This window comes from Geotrypetes seraphini, chromosome 3 (genome assembly GCF_902459505.1).
Source record: "Geotrypetes seraphini chromosome 3, aGeoSer1.1, whole genome shotgun sequence".
In the NCBI taxonomy this organism is placed as follows: domain Eukaryota; kingdom Metazoa; phylum Chordata; class Amphibia; order Gymnophiona; family Dermophiidae; genus Geotrypetes; species Geotrypetes seraphini.
In genome coordinates this window covers 351,695,866-351,712,729 of record NC_047086.1, presented here as the reverse complement: position 1 = coordinate 351,712,729, position 16,864 = coordinate 351,695,866, and the positions used below count along the sequence as shown (strand labels likewise).

The window sequence follows — 16,864 nt, the reverse complement described above, 5'->3', positions numbered from 1 at the left end:
CCATGGCCTACTTTTGAAGAAAGCAGGGATCATGGCTATAAAAACCTATATTGGGTGTTTGAGTCTCAAATTCTACTCCCTCTTATTAGACATTGTGGAATTGCTTTCACTCATTAATGATTTTGGAGCAAAAGCATGCAAGTTTCTTACACAAGAGGAAGTAATCTTTCTCAAAATTAAGTCATTAATAAAATTGTTGAAACATAAAGCAGAGGGGAAAATAAGCCTGGATAGTTGTGGAGAATAGTTCAGAATGAGCTGGATACCCAGAAAGAGCAGGACAAAATTGCCATGCCAAAGCAAATCAACAAAGGCACATAAATCACAAATTCACTTTCATTTATTATTGCTGTAGAAATACTCACATCTCCGCTGTCAGCACATAGTATAGAACGGGAACTTAAATCAAGATACTGCAATTCAAGCCTTGCTGTTTCCAGTTCTTGTGACAAGTGTTCTGTTTGTTGTTTCTCTATTGCCAGCTTAGCCTCCATCTCCGCAGCAAGCTCTTTTAGCTTTTGTTGCCACTGCTCATTCTCAGATGAATACTTCTTTTTTAGACAGTCTAGTTCTGTTTGGTTGGATATTATCATTTGTTGTAATTTCTGTATCTCTACATTCTTCGTATTCTCATGAGTTTCAAATTGTTCTTGAAGTTCCTTAATGGACTGTTCATAAGTATGACATAGTGCCTCAAGTTCTTCAATTTTAGTCTTTGTGTCAGCAACTCTTGGTAGAAAGAATTCATGGTTAAGAGAGTTGTCTGTGGAAGAATTGTTGACATCATCATTTAAATTACTGTGCATTTTGATTGTTAAATCAGTTTCCTCAAAATGCTGCACTACTCTGTTAAGTTCTGTCAGTTCAGAGACATTTTTTCCAAAAGTGGATTCCACTTTGTATGCCTCTATAAAAAAAGAACTGTCTTTTTCTATTAATGCAGAACAAGTATCAGTTTTGCCTATTTTTAATTTGTCATTTCTTGGGCAAGATGATACTTCTGTTTCTACTGAATTGGGATGAACCTTTAGCATGCTCAATAAGGTCAGATTCTCTGTTTTAAGTGTTTCTATAGAATAATGTAACTCTAACATTTCTGATTTCATTGCATTATACCGATCAAGCAATATTTGATGCTCAGTTTGTAAAGATGAAAAATTTTCTTCTACTTCAGCAAGGTGCATTTTCTTTACTTTGCTGGATACATTTAAATCATTATCAAGATTAGCCCCCTCACAACAAGATGCAGTTTCAAAAGTTATTTTCTCTCTCAAATTGATTAAGTCAGTATTCAGAGCATGGATTTCATCATTTAAAAGTTTAATTTCTTTTACAAATCTCTCTGACTCTTCTGCCATTTTATCAGGCATCACTATGCATTCATTTTTTGATTCTTCAAATAAAGAAGCAAATTGTAAATTTTTTAGCTGAAGCACTTTGCACATTTTTTCTAACTTTTCAAGTCTATCTATGAACACCTGAATAGATGACAACAAAGTATTTTCATTTTGTGTTGACCTTAGTTTATGAAAACATGAATTGCTATCTTTATCCATTTCTTTATAGCTTGAATGAATATCATGATCACTAAATGTAATCAATTGTTCAACTGATGAAACCTCTTTAGCTTTAAAGCTTAGAGTTTCCATTAATGCTTTTTTAACAGCATGTAATTCCTGAAGCCCTACTTTTTTCTCTTTTTCATTTTCCTCAAGTTCTGTTTTCAACTGTCTCAATGCATCTTCCTGTTTTGACACTATTGCAATATAATACTCTACAGAAGATTGTTTGTCTTCAAGATCCATCTGTAGCAATTCAAGTTGAACTTGAACTTTTTTCAATTCACTTTCCTTTAAAGACTCATCAGCATTATGGATATTTTCAAGAGCTGATTCACAGGCCTTAAGCTTTTCACTCTTTGCTGATATATCCTTGGTCAGGTGTTCAACGACTTGAAGCAGTTGATCATGTTCACTTTGTTTCTTTTTCTGTTCTTCCTCAAAATTAGCAAGTTTCTGTTTTAAGCAATCTAGTTCTTTTGCATTCTGGAGGTGTGAATTTTCTACATCCTTCTGTAAATTTTCAAATTTCTCTTTCAGAGCCTTATTATTTTTTTCAGAAATATCAAGTTTTGATTTATATTCTTCAATCATAATGTGGTGTTCTCCCTCACAGTGTTCCAATTTTATCTTACTTTGTAATAAATGACTAGTTTGCTCATTTAATAGCATTTCTAACTTATCTTTCTTTTCTTCTAGTTCTCTGTATTGTTCTTGGAGTGAAGTAAGTTCTCTCACTACTTCATCACACCTATCTAGGATTGCTTTCTTTTCATCTCTGTGTTTCTCCAAGAGTTCTGAATCATTTTTGTCATTTTCTTTTATGCAGTTGGAAAACTGAACGTCTACTTCCCAAAAACTATTTTTCTCACATTTTAAAGTGTTAAATTGCTCCCCTTCTTGTTTGCTCAGACTAGAAACTAAAGACATGTTTTCATTTTCAGAATGCTGGGTCTCCAACAGGTGATGCAACTCTTCTACTTTATTTTCAAGTATTTTGTTTTTATTTATGACAGCTTGCATATCTGCTTGTTGATTCCCTAATTCTTTTGATAGAGCCTGAAGCCGCTGTTCTTTTTCTTCAAGGGTTAATTTCATTGTTTGAATGCTATTTAGATGAGAAGAGGCATCCTCTTGTAAAGTCCTTATATGCCTATTATTATTCATTACAAAACTCTCATGCATTTTCTCTGCTTCAGTCAGATGCTGTTCCATTTCAATCTTATCCTTCTGAAGTTCTTCATATTGATTTTGCAATTTAAAGTTCATCTGCTTTTGCTGCTGTAGTGAAAGTTCAAGAGAACAGATTTTATCTTTAAAGATGGATGGCTCTAACACTTCAACCTGTTTAGTAAGTTGGGTTATCTTCAACAACATATTTTCTTCTTCCTGTATATAGTTTTTGCTAGTGCATTCTGCTTTCTGTTGCAATTTATCATAGGCTTGCTTCTGAGCTTCCAGCTCTAAAATTTTGCTGTCAACTAAATTTCTGAGGTTTTCAATTTGTAGGCATAATGCATCTTTTTCATTTTTCTGCAGTTTGATCTTCTCTTCTTGAGTCCTGAGACATCCTTCCAAGGTATTTATTTTTCTTATCATCTCTTCCTTTTCAAATCTCTGTTGATTTTTAAGGTGTTCACTTTCATGCTGCCACTGAGAAAAAGAAACAATCTCTTTTTTCATTTCTTCACATTCTCTCTCTTTTAATCCAATGATATTCTTTAAGGATTCCAACTCCTTTTCGGTCATGGATAACTTATTTGATATTTTTTCAATGCAACATTCCTTTTCCTTCAACAAGTCTTCTGCATAATCTCGTTGCTTTTCCAAATTAGCTACAGTTAATTTCAGATTCTGCAACAGACACACATTATCATCTTTCTGAAGTTTCTCCTGGGCCACCTTTAAGTCTGATTCCAAAGCAATAGTCTTATCTGTAGAAGTTAAAGAAAAAAATTCAATTTCATCAATCAAATTCTATTACAAAAGTAGCAGTTATTAATAATGAAACCCTTCTGCCTACTCCCATATTATCAAGATATAGATGATCATTTTAGAAAGAATGTGCAGAGGAAGATTCCAATACCAAGCCAGGACATATTGTTGTATGTCCCAGCCCTTTCAATGTCTAGAAGGAGCAGTAATTTTAGAAAGCTGGGAGTGGGGGGAACACACATACTATCCCTGCACACATAGGTGTGGGAGCAGTTTTCTAAAATCACTGCTCCTTAATTCTAGCATCAGTATGTGCTCTCCCCGATGCAACTCTTTCCACCATTTCCCGACATCAACCAACACCTGCCCCTGCCATCATCTGACCCTAGAGAGGTACCAATCACCCTTCTCACCATCACATGACCCTCAAAAGTCTTCACTATGTCAATCAACAAGCCCTCAAAACAGTTGTTGGATCACAAGGCCCATAACTTTTCCACCCCTCCCCCAACGTAGTCCCAAGGCTTACCAAGGGTCCCTGAGTAACGGGGCAGAAGTGATGCCCACTTACTCCTCATCATGGCTGCCCAAGTCAAATATAGCCACTGAAACTTCAAGCAGTAATATTTTGAATCACCACTGTGGATCAGACTTCAATATACAGGCAATATTACCGCTTAAGGTTTCAGCAGTCATGAGGCAGGAGCATGTGGGAATTGCTCCCTTCCCACTACCCCAGTAAGCCTGGTATTGAATAAGGGTGGCCAGAGTGGGGAATTGAGGGCCTTACAGCTGAACATCTATTTTTGAGAGCCTTTGGACCAAAGGAAAGGAGGGCAGAGGAGGCCCCTAAATGTCAAGCTTGTGTTCACAAACAAGGTCCAGGTATGAGGAGGTTCTGACCATGGTGCAAACTGTCGGGGAAGAGGGTGATTGGTGCCTATTGGAGGTCAGGTAATAGTCAAGGAAAGGTTGTTGGATGATGTCAAGGAAGGGTGAGAAGGCTGGCATCAGGGTAAACTTGTGATGGGAAGGAGATGGCTTGCCTTTGCAGGATTGGTGATGTGGGGATTTAGTACTGCCCTTACTGCAAGGCACTTGTAATGCCATGAAGCAGGTTTAAATCCAAACGTCTAGGTTTCCCACTGCAGATGTGCTTTCCTTATTTCATATAGAGAATACATCTATATTATTGTCCCCCCCTCCACTAACTCCCTCTCCCTCCCCACGCCCCATTCCATTTAAAAGTAGTGCACTTCCACACATTTGAATGGCTCCTGTTTTGAAATGACATTTAATGTCCAAGTCTCTGTAGAGGTTCACAAGCTGCCATTTAGGATATGTGGATGCTTCTGAAGTAACTCCCAGAATGGCTTAAACTTGTACAAGGTAATTTATAACTTGGTGCCTAGTTTAAGGCAGCCAAGACATACCTATTTTAAGCCTATTTTATAAAGAAAACCAGGCACCTACTTGAATTTATAAAATACTAGAGTAAGTTCTGAAAATTGCAAAGGCAGATCAGGATCAAGTATGCATATAACATACCACATTCATTTCATATATCCTATGACTCTGTGTTCTGTATTTCAGTGGGGAAGGGGAAGAATCAGTCTCAAACTGGAAATGCCCTTCGACGCTAATTTTAAGACTGCCAGACATGGAGCTTGACCATACCCCCACCTTCGTGGAGTGACGGATGTGCTTACAGAAGGGGGGGAAGGCAAAAAAAGCAGCTGGCACCCTGTGAGGCTTCCTTAGGAGGCTCAGTGGTATCTAACAGCCTGAGCTCAAACCCCTGCTAAACAGTAGGTGAGGATTAAATGTGGGGACAGCCCCGAGCTACAAAAATACTAGTGCAGGCTGGCCAACAGGTACCACAAGGGATCAGCCTGATCAAAGTTTGCTTCTTCTCTCCACAGACAGAGCTGAAGGTGAAAGCTCCAAGCACTGAAAACATCAAAAACAGAGAAAAAATTCCAAATAAGAAAAGAGAGAGCAGAACAGAAACACTCCTTCCAGCTCGCGTGCTAAAAGGAAAAACTGCAGGTGGCAGTAGAGCTCCCAGTAAAGTAGGAGCATCCTTAAAACATCCGGAGTAGATTCCTTCTGCATATGGCTCGTGGCTATGGGGAGATAACCTGCTTGTCTAGAATGTCACACCTATTGCACTGGAAACTGTATTTACATTACATTACCGCCTATACCTTTGTCTAACGTAGGTATTTTCTGAGTCTACCATAACAGATTTTTAGGGAGAAGTTCAATTTTGTTTTTTGCTACTATCTTGGGAAAAGAAGCTACTAAGAGGTCAGGTCTCCACTAGATAAAGAAGCCATCACCAGGAGCTGAAGGAATACCTAAGGGTACAAAAAGAGAGGAGACCAAGCAGAGAAATTAACATCCATGGAAGTAAGCCTTGAGCACGTACACAGGCAGATAGAAAAATTAAAATCTGACAAATCGCCGGGCCCGGACAGAATCCACCCTAGAGTATTGAAAGAACTAAAGGAGGAAATAGTGGAACTACTACAGCAGGTTTGTAATTTATCCCTGAAAACAGATGTGATCCTGGAGGATTGGAAGATAGCCAATGTTACGCCCATCTTTAAAAAGGGATCGAGAGGTGACCCAGGGAACTACAGACCGGTAAGTATGACTTCGGTTCCAGGGAAAATGGCGGAAGCACTGATAAAAGATAGCATCAAGGAGCATCTAGAGAGGCATAAACTTATGAAAACAAGCCAACATGGCTTCTGCAAGGGAAGATCGTACCTGACAAACTTATTGCACTTCTTCGAAGGAATTAACAAATGGATGGACAAAGGGGACCCTATAGATACTGTATACTTAGACTTCCAAAAAGCCTTTGACAAGGTACCCCATGAATGCCTACTTCGGAAACTAAAGAACCATGGGGTGGAAGGAGACATACACAGATGGATCAGGAATTGGTTGGCGGGCAGAAAGCAGAGGGTAGGAGTGAAGGGCCATTACTCAGACTGGAGTAAGGCCACGAGTAGTGTTCCGCAGGGGTCGGTGCTTGGACCACTGCTATTCAATGTATTTATAAATGATCTAGAAACGGGGACAAAGAGCGAAGTAATAAAATTCACAGATGACACCAAGCTATTTAATGGGGCTAGGACTAAAGAGGACTGCGAAGATTTACAAAGGGACCTAAACAAACTAGGGGAGTGGGAGATAGCAGATGAAGTTCAATGTAGAGAAATGCAAAGTCTTACACGTAGGAAGCAGAAACTCAAGGTATAGCTACACAATGGGAGGGCTGTTATTGAGTGAGAGTTCCCAAGAAAGGGACTTGGGGGTAATAGTGGACATGACAATGAAGCCATCGGCACAATGCACAGCAGCTGATAAGAAAACAAATAGAATGCTAGGAATAATCAAGGGTATTACAAGCAGAACGAAAGAAGTTATCCTGCCGTTGTATCAGGCGATGGTGCGCCCACATCTGGAGTATGCGTCCAATATTGGTCGCCGTACCTAAAGAAGGATATGGCGATACTCGAGAAGGTTCAGAAGAGAGCGACGCGTTTGATAAAAGGTATGGAAAACCTTTCATATGCTTAAAGATTAGAGAGACTGGGGCTTTTATTACTGGAGAAGCAGAGACTTAGAGTGGATATGATAGAGACTTATAAGATCATGAAGGGCATAGAGAAAGTGGAGAGGGCCAGATTTTTCAAACTTTCGACAACTACAAGAACGAGAGGGTATTCTGAAAAATTAAAAGGGGACAGATTCAGAACCAATGCTAGGAAGTTCTTCTTCACCCAACGGGTGATGGACACCTGGAACGCGCTTCCAGAGGGAGTGATAGGATAGGGTACGGTAATGGAGTTCAAGAAGGGATTGGACAATTTTCTGAAGGAAAAGGGGATAGAAGGGTATAGATAGAGGGCTAGTATACAGGTCCTGGACCTGAAGGGCCGCCACGTGAGCGGACTGCTGGGCATGAGGGACCTTAGCTCTGACCCAGCAGAGGCACGGCTTATGTTCTTATGAGAAAGGTTAGGTAGGAAGAAGTGGAAAGCAAGAAATGGCAAAAAAAGGAAAATAAGAAAATCCTAGATAAAAACTTGAAGCATAAAATAGCTGTAGTGTAAAATATTCTCCCTTGTTCCTAAAACATTTTGGCTGATGCCTATGTTTTCAAAAAAATACTGTATATAGAAAGATAAGCTTAAAAAATTAAAAGTTTTGAATAAAGCCCAGAATGAATCTGACTCAATCTCAGATACTTGCTATGAAATCTTTACTAATTAAGTATCAGTAAGGATTATAGACAATGTGTTACCACTAGAATGTCTGAGCAAAATGTTAACAACCAAAAAACAGGACCCCCCCCACCATAAAAACAGGTTGAAAAAACAATGTGAGGGAAACTCAATAGCTTGCATTAAACTAAGGAAAAACATTATGAACCACTTAAAACTGCTGGCTAAAAATAATTGAAAAGGACAAAAAAAGACCTCATACATCCCTCAGTGGCAAAGTAAACAACACTGCCAACTCAATGGGATCACTTTAATCATCGGTCAAAATAACCTCCTTAGGATCAATGCCGTATACATCTTAATATGTTACAACTACTAGCCTATAATCTGAAAGTCCTGATCCCAACTGGGACCCATTTCATTTGGTCACACCATCAGAAGAGAGATCATGTTTGGAGGAGGACATCATGTTTGGGAAGATTGAAGGAACCAGGCAAAGAGGGCGACCTGCAATCAGATGGCTGGACATGTTGAAAACAACCATGGGGATGACACTGGCGGATCTTTCCAGACTAGCATAAAACCAATTTTCTTTTTAGATCCACAATTCATCAAGTCGCTAGAACTCAAACACGAGATGATGGCACCTAACAATCAAATGATGGATAATGTTTTTGCTTTAATGCATATTATTGAGTTTCTCTCATTTTGGTAGTTCGTTAAGCAAAATGTTATACTGTTAGGCCCAGATTCACTAAAGATAGTGACTCAATCGCTGTTGGCTGGTTCTCTGGCCGAAACAGCGATTGATTCACTATCTTTTTTTGCATGCATACTCCCCAACTCAATTACTCAGTGAGCGATTGAGTCGGGGCAGAGCCCTGACAGTAGTGACAGGAGAAGCCTGAAGTGCCTGAGCTAATCAGGACCTTAGGCCCCTCCCCGGCATCATATGATGCACCAGGGCGTGGACTAAGGACCAGTTGTGTCATGGAGGCCTATGGAGCATGAGGGACTGAGCACTCCTCCTGCTCCCAACTTTTTGAGGTACGGGGAGGGGGACTGGGCATCTGGTGGCAGGAGGGAGTCTGCATCACCTCCTGCCATTTTTTTGCGTGGTAAGGGGAGCGCTGATGGCAGGAAGGAGTCTGCATCCCTCCTGCCATTTTTTATTGCGCAGTGAGGGGAGCGCCAATGGCAGGAGGGAGTTTGCATCCCTCCTGCCATTTTTTAAGGTTCGGGGAAGGGAGGGAGAGCTTTGTCAAGGGGGGGAGGCTTTTTTTTATTGGCCACATATTTCTATCAGTGCCATTAAAAAAAGAGAAAAAAGAAAAAACCCAGACCTGTTGGCAACACAATTACTTACAGGTATACAGCAGTCGGGTTTTACAATGGTAAAACCCGATGCAAAATAGCCAAACAATTGTTAGTGAATCAATCGCTTGACTATTTTGCATGGGGTCTTGCTCATTTGCATGGGTGGATCAGATTGGATGGGAGATTCATCAGACAGCAGTTTAGTGAATCGGGTCAGGGAACAGGAACGATGGTTTTGCGACAATCTTTACAGGATTGGTAAGTTTAATGAATCTGGTTGTTGCTTTAATTAGTTGTTCAATTTTATGTTTCTTTTGTATTATTTAAAATGAAGGTATACAAAACCCAGCGTTACAATACAATTATGAACCATAAAGAGTTAATTAACCATTTAGATCCTCCACTGGCTGAATATCCAGCTTTTTAGCAGCCATAAATTACTAAAAATCACAACCAAAAGGCACCAAATTGAACTTGAGAAATTAATCAAATGGTTTTAAGTCTGAAACGGTGCCTGCTTTAGAGTAACTCAAGATACATTACCATATTTTCTCGCATATAACGTGCGCATTATACGTGGTTTTTACAAACCGCGCATACCCTTGCGCGTTGTACAAATTTTTTTTAACATAGTTTCCCCCCCCCAACGCCCGATTCATCACCCGGAAGGAGCGCTCGCACTCCCACCCCGAAGGACCGCTCGCACCCCCACCCGAAGGACCACTCGCACCTCCACAGCCTCCCCCCCTCCCCCATGGAGAAGCTGTCTACCTTGTTTCCAGATGCCAGCCCAGCTGCTTCCTCTGCCGGCGGTCCTGCCCCTTCTCAGAGCTATGCTGCGCTGCTTCCTCTTCAGGCGGTCCCGCCCTTTCTCTGACGTCAGAGAAAGGGCGGGACCACCGGAAGAAAAAGCAGCGCAGCAGGGCTCAGAGAAGGGGCGGGACCGCCGGCAGAGGAAACAGCTGGGCTCGCTGGCATTCGGAAACAAGGTAGACAGCTTCTCCATGGGGGAGGGGGGGAGGCTGTGGGGGTGCGAGCGGTCCTTCGGGTGGGGGTGCGAGCGGTCCTTTGGGGTGGGAGTGCGAGCGCTCCTTCGGGGTGGGGGTGCGAGCGGTCCTTCACGGTGGTGATGCGGGCGAGCGGTCCTTCGGGGTGGGGGTGCAAGTGGTCCTGCGGGGGGGGGGGTGAATCGGACGTCGGGGGAGCATCAGGCTTTCAGGGTAAGGACAGGACTTCAAGGGGGAAAGGAGAGTCGGGGCGGGCGAAAAGAGAGTCGGGGTCTCCAGAGGAGAGTCGGGGCGGGCGAAAGGAGAGTAGGGCAGCATGCGCAGTATATAAAAATTTCTGTACATAAATTTGTGTTTTCCGCGCACTATACCCGTGTGCGCGTTTTACACGGGTGCGCGTTATCTACGTGAAAATACGGTATATTTGTTCAATTTTGAAGAAAACTATGAACAGCAAAATCATAAGAAAAATATATGTAAATCCAACTTTACTTTTCATTTCTTCTGAAAACCTCTGCTTCTCCTTTAGAAGTTGTATGGTCTTTTTAAGCTCTTCTTCTAGTTGACTCATCTCTCTCAACTTTTGGTCATATTGGCAGTTAAGAGCATTTCTTTCCTTCTTTATATCCTAAAAGAAACATTTCCTCAGTCAGTCAGGAAATATTAGGTTCTTACCTCGGTAATCTTTCCGGTAGACAAACATTCCATTTCTGAACTTGTGGGTAGTCAATGCCTTCTCGCGAGAATTCTTGTAGGGAGCTTCATTAGCATTATTTTGCTCCAACTTCCATCCTTCTGGGCTGCCCTCCAAATCCGGTTTGTACCAAAGCAGATGGTCAGCTCTAGAAAGGAAATAGAATAGGAAGTGGTATGGGGGCACACTCTGAGAAACATCTCTGCTCATACCACCAAACAAAACATACAAGTCAAAAAACAAAATATACAAGTTGAAAAACAAACAAGTCACCAACGTGAGTGCAACCTGCATTAATAGTGTGGGAGATTTTATAGATACCCTCTAACTTCTTCAGCGTAGCAGTCAAGTCCTCTATCCTTGTTAAGGCTGGACAAAAGAAACAAGATGTCTGGATTCCCCAGCATCTTTGAGGCAGTAAGCAGGCAAATGAACATCTGACAGGACGCATTGTCTACTAGTGCTGCCCGACTCAGGAAAATTTTGATTCGATTCAACCTATTGAATCAATTTTTCGATTCGATTTTCCTACCCAATTGGGTGTTTTTTCAAACATTCTGGTGGGTTTATTTTATAGCCTCTTGCCCTCTCCTACCCACACTGGCGCTGTGGTATAAACAAAATAAACAAACAAAAAAGACTTTTTCTCTCTCTGTTAAATCCTAGCTCGCGTTCATGGTCTAACACCAGCTGTGGCAGGATACATGTTTCAAATCTGACATATTGTAATCACAAAACTGAAAATAAAATTATTTTTGCTACCTTTTGTTGTCTGGTTATTATTCAAATCATTTTGTTCCCAGGCTCTGGTTGTCTTCTGATAACTCGCTTGCCAGGGTCTCCTTCTTTCTCATGCTAATCATTCATCTTCCATCTCTGTCCTCCCCTTCTGTTTCCCTTCTCTCCCCAGAGGTCTGGCATCTTTCCTTTTTTTCATTTCCATTCCCTCAGCTGCAGCGATGGACCCCACCATCTCCAGATCCAACATCTCTCCTTTTTTCAACTACCCTTTCATCCAGCATCTCTCCCTCCTTCCCCACCACCCCAGGGTCTATGAGTTCTCCCTTTCTCTTCCCAACTACCCTCCTATCCAGTATCTATCCCCCACCCCCCTTCACACCATCCCTTGTGTCCAACTTCTCTCCCTTTCTGTTCCTTCCCTCCCTAAATCCCATTGTCCACCAGCTCTCTCCCTCTCCTCTGTTTTTAGACCCATTATTTATCCCCTCCACCCACAGTCTGGCATATGCACGTCTCTTTGAACCCCCTTCCCTCCCTCCCTCCCTCCATGTACTTCTACACCAGGGCCCCCTCCCCCAAATGCCTGCACCCCCCCTGAAGGCCTGGAAACCCCCCCCCCAAGGCCTGCATGTTCCCCCCTGGTCTTACTTTTACTTAATTACAGCAGCGGCACAGTCTTCAGAGAAAATCACTTGTACTGTAACAATCCTTGCAGGCTGCCATTGACCTCTGCAGCTGTTGTTCCCTCTGCCGCATTCCTGCCCTTCTCTGACGTCAAGGGCATGATTGCAGCAGAGGGAATGACAGTTCCGGAGGCCGATGGCAGCCTGCAAGGATCGCTAAAGCACCGGCGATTCTCTCTGCAGGCTGCTCCGCTGCTGTAATTAGGTAAATGTAAGAGCGGGAGGCTGGGGGGAAGCCGGAGAACACTACAGCACTTCCTGACTGACCCTTCCCCCTAAAGCAGGAACAACAGCAGCCGACCAGCAAGAGGCAGCGCTGCCGCTTCTGCTTTAGGAGGCTAGGGATGAGGGTTAATCACCGAATCAGGAGGCCAATTTTTTATTTTTTTTAAAATCGATTTGAATCGATTCACCCGAAGTGAATTGCTGAATTGATTCGAAATAGAAATTAGGCAGCACTACTGTCTACTAGAAAGAAGATAACTGAGGTAAGAACCTAATCTTTTCTTCTACTGCGACAGAAACTACATTCCTAAATGTGTGGTAAAAGGAAGCAAGGAATTACAGGCCAGTAAGTCTGACTTCTGTGGTAAGGAAAATAATAGAAACACTTTTAAAATAGAGAATGGTCAAGTTTCTGGAATCCGGCGGATGAAGAATGGTCTGAAATTTGTCAGCTAAAATTTAATTCTAAGAAATGCAAGGTCATGCATTTGGGCTGCAAAAATCTGAGGGAACGGTACAGTTTAGGAAGTGAAGAGTTTATTTGCACAACAGAAGAGCGGGACTTGGGTGTGATTGTATGTGATGATCTTAAGGTGGCCAAACAGGTTGAAAAGGTGACAGTGAAAGCTAGAAGGATGCTAGGTTGCATAGGGAGAAGTATGGCTAGTAGGAAAAAGGAGGTATTGATGCCCATGTATAAGACTGGTGAGACCTCATTTAGAATATTGTGTAAAATTCTAGAGTACACACCTTCAAAAAGATATAAAAAGGATGGAGTCGGTCCAGAGGAAGACTACTTAAATTGTGCGTGGTCTTCATCATAAGGCCTATAGGGACAGATTTACAGATCTCAATATGTACTGTATACTTTAGAGCAGGGATCTCAAAGTCCCTCCTTGAGGGCCACAATCCAGTCGGGTTTTCAGGATTTCCCCAATGAATATGCATTGAAAGCAGTGCATGCACATAGATCTTATGCATATTCATTGGGGAAATCCTGAAAACCCGACTGGATTGCGGCCCTCAAGGAGGGACTTTGAGACCCCTGCTTTAGAGGAAAGGAGAGAGAGAGGAGATATATCTATATAGCGCACATAAGCATGAGTCATGTCTCTTTCATATGAAAGGAAGCTCTGGAATGAGAGGTCATTGGATGAACTTAAGAGGTGATAGGCTCAGGAGTAATCTAAGGAAGTACTTTTTTTTACAGAAAGGGTGGTAAATGAGCGGAGCAGTCTTCCAGAAGAAATGGTTGAGATGGAGACTGTGTCTGAATTCAAGAAATCAGGGGATCTCTTAGAGAGAGGAAGAAATAATGGTTACAACAGATGGGCAAACCAGATGGGCCATTTGGCCTTTATCTGCCATCTTGTTTATATGGTATGTATCAAAGCTTAGGGTGGGACAGATGAGCCTGCTGTCAGAAATGAAGATCTGAATGCCATGTCCAGCCTAAAAAACTTCATGAACATATGGTGAGAAGGCCAAGTGGCAGCTCTACAAATTTCTTTTCGGGTCACCGCTGAAGATTCCACCCATGAAGAAACTATGCATCTAGTAGAGTGTGCCTTCAAGGATATTGACTGCCGTTTTCCATTTCCAATACAGGCTGAAGAAATGGCCATATGGATCTGTCTCAAAATGGTCACTTTGGAGGCTGGTTGACCTTTTTTGGGCATCCCCATCCAATACAAACAGATGATCTGACACCGAACCATAAAATTCAGTATGGAGAAAGACAATACTACAATAGCCTTCCTTGGCTTAAATATCACTAAGACAGAAGCATCTTTTGAAACAATGGTGCACTGGAAACCAACAGACCGGAATACATTACTTTTTTATACCAGCTATTATCCCAAATTTATTAAGGACAGCCTCCCAGTTTCCGCGCTACAGAAAGAATTGCTCAACTTTAGAAGCCTATAAGAGACAAGTCAAGAAATTACATCAAAAATTACTGAATAGGGGTTATCCAGAGGGAACTATAAAGGCAGCTTACACATAAGCCAGGTATATAAACAGAGATTTATTGTTTGAGAACAGGTCCACAGGAACAGAAGAATGGAGCCCAACCTGTATGCTCACTTTTGGCGGAGGGGTGGGAGAGATAGCACGGATCCTACGAGAGCATTGGTCCATTGTCCAATTACATCTTACATTTGCTGGCAGGAGTTTGAGGATTGCCTACAGCCAGCAACGTAATTTAAAGATTTTATGTCCTTCAGACACAAATAAGAAAGTTGCAACTGCAGAAGATGAGGGCAGCCATGTAAAGTGCAGCAAATGCAAGATGTGTGAATCTACCTTTGAGCTTAATGGCAGCTTTGTGCATCCGCAGATAAAAAAGGGATATAGGCTTAGATACAAAACCTCCAGTGATATTCCCTTTGTGGTTTATGGAATCACGTGTCCTTGTTTGAAGCTATACATTGGGCAAACATCAAGACCCTTTTGGGTACGAATTAGTGAACACCGGAGCAGTTTGACCTGCAACAGGATTGAAGAACCACTGGTTGAACATTTTAATGCAGCAGGCCATAGCGCCAGGGAATTCCAATATTTTATCTTGGACCATGTGCTACCGATGCCAAGAGGAGGAGACAGAAGATTGGTTTTGCAAAAGAAAGAGCAGGAATGGATTTTCTGCTTGCACTCTGAGGAACCACATGGATTAAACCAAAAGATTGAGTGGCACGTGTTTTTTAAATAAATTATCATGAGACTGCAGGTCTTCTATTTTGATTATTTAACAGTGATTGTGTACCGTGAGTGATTTTTGTTTGTTTGGCATGAGAATGAGGCTCCTGACTCGCTGGTCAGCTTTGAGTGACGTCAGACGCTATTAAACAGAAGGCAGTTCTAACTGGGGCCATCTCTGCCGCGGTGAGCGTGAAAAGTAAATGCCACAGTAAGTTGCAGCATTGTTTGGAGAAGTGTTAAGAGTGAAATCTCTCTTGCTAAATCTCTTTACTTTTTTAGATATCGGTTCACAGCTTGAAGGCAAAATGACAGCTAGCTTAATGTCGGCAAAGGGACTAGCAGAGACAGCAGGAGCGATAACTATCTGCACTGAAACATTCAACTTTCAACAAACCCTACCCTAAAGCTAAAGTTAAGTCCTTTGATTTTTTCAACATTTTCTCAGCATTGTTCATTGTTTAAAACCAGATCTGATGAAGGGCAGGAGGGGGAGCATGAGCCAGTGAGGTCAATTCCCTTTCTAGTGCGGTTGTTAAAGTTTCACAACGCACGGGGTTCTGTGGCTCTGCCCCCTTTTACAAGAAACAAAGATAATTAAAGTAGTTAAGAGTTTCTCATTGCAGAACAACACCCCCAAGTGATTCTGATATGGATTTCTTTAAAGTTTTTGAGAAGGGTATTTTTGGAGAGATTATTTTGTTCTTTCTCATTCCTGTATATATTTTTCATGAACCTAACTCTAACCCCAGAAACTCCCCCCCCCCAAAAAAAAAAAAATAAAACCAACCAATTTTAATGACCTCCCATCTAATTTTGTTTCACAGTCTGTCAGCCTGTTACTCACTGTGCCATGCTGTGTGCTGGAAGCTGCAAATGTAGAAGCTGCAAACAGCTTACAGGGAGAACCTCTGCATCAACAAGCCTGCAATTTGGACTGCTTATGTATTCTGACTGCCTCTCAGACCTAATGAACCGGCCAGAGACCTCAACCCCCACCGTATCACACACACACAAATAGGGGGAGGAAAGCAGTAAGCAGTTGGCCCCGATCCTGGAAAAACCACTACAGAGCCACTTAGCCTGCACTCAAGTCCACTGCGGATGAAACTGGGGTGAGCTTTGCTCCCAAGGAAACGGTTTCTGAGCCCCAGACCTGGTAGTGCAGGCTGACCAAAGCAATCTGCCCCTTGGAAGCAGACCCTTGGCTTAAGTATCTATGCTCTCCCGCAGCCAGAGCTGTCTCAAAAGAGGGATCCTCTGTAGCACCGAAAAGCCTCGCAAACGATTAGCAAAAAAGACCAAATTTAAATGAAAAGAAACAGAAACAGAAAAGACAGGCTCCTACAATCTCACTTGTAGAGAGACGACTGAGGAATTGGCGGACAGCCCAGAAGGATGGGAGGCAGAGCAAAAGAATGCTAATGAAGCTCCCTACAAGAATTTTCATGAGAAGGGATTGATTACCTACATGTTCAGTAACAATCTTTTGCATTAGAAACAAGAATTGCAAAAGGTCAGGTCAAAAATAAAATGGACATGGGAGCTACATAAATATTTCAAAGCAAATTGTTGGGGTTTTTTTAAACAAGAGGCAATCTCTCACGATGCTCTAAAGCAGTGATTCCCAACCCTGTCCTGGAGGAACACCAGGCCAATCGGGTTTTCAGGCTAGCCCTAATGAATATGCATGAGAGAGATTTGCATATGATGGAAGTGATAGGCATGCAAATTTGCTTCATGCATATTCATTAGGGCTAGC

The 16,864-nt window shown here is 42.1% G+C and overlaps 1 protein-coding gene across 4 annotated transcripts in view; it reads right to left on the bottom strand.

The window, feature by feature from the left end:
• Positions 1–16,864, bottom strand: part of CENPF (centromere protein F) — a 153,232-nt gene that overhangs the window by 30,156 nt on the left and 106,212 nt on the right. For all 4 annotated transcript variants that reach the window (XM_033936676.1, XM_033936675.1, XM_033936678.1 and 1 more), the window contains exons 11-12: positions 10,552–10,687; positions 366–3,493 (exon numbers count right to left, since the gene is read on the bottom strand). In XM_033936676.1, coding sequence (XP_033792567.1) covers positions 366–3,493; positions 10,552–10,687 — 3,264 coding nt within the window. The remainder of the gene's footprint in view (positions 1–365; positions 3,494–10,551; positions 10,688–16,864) is intronic.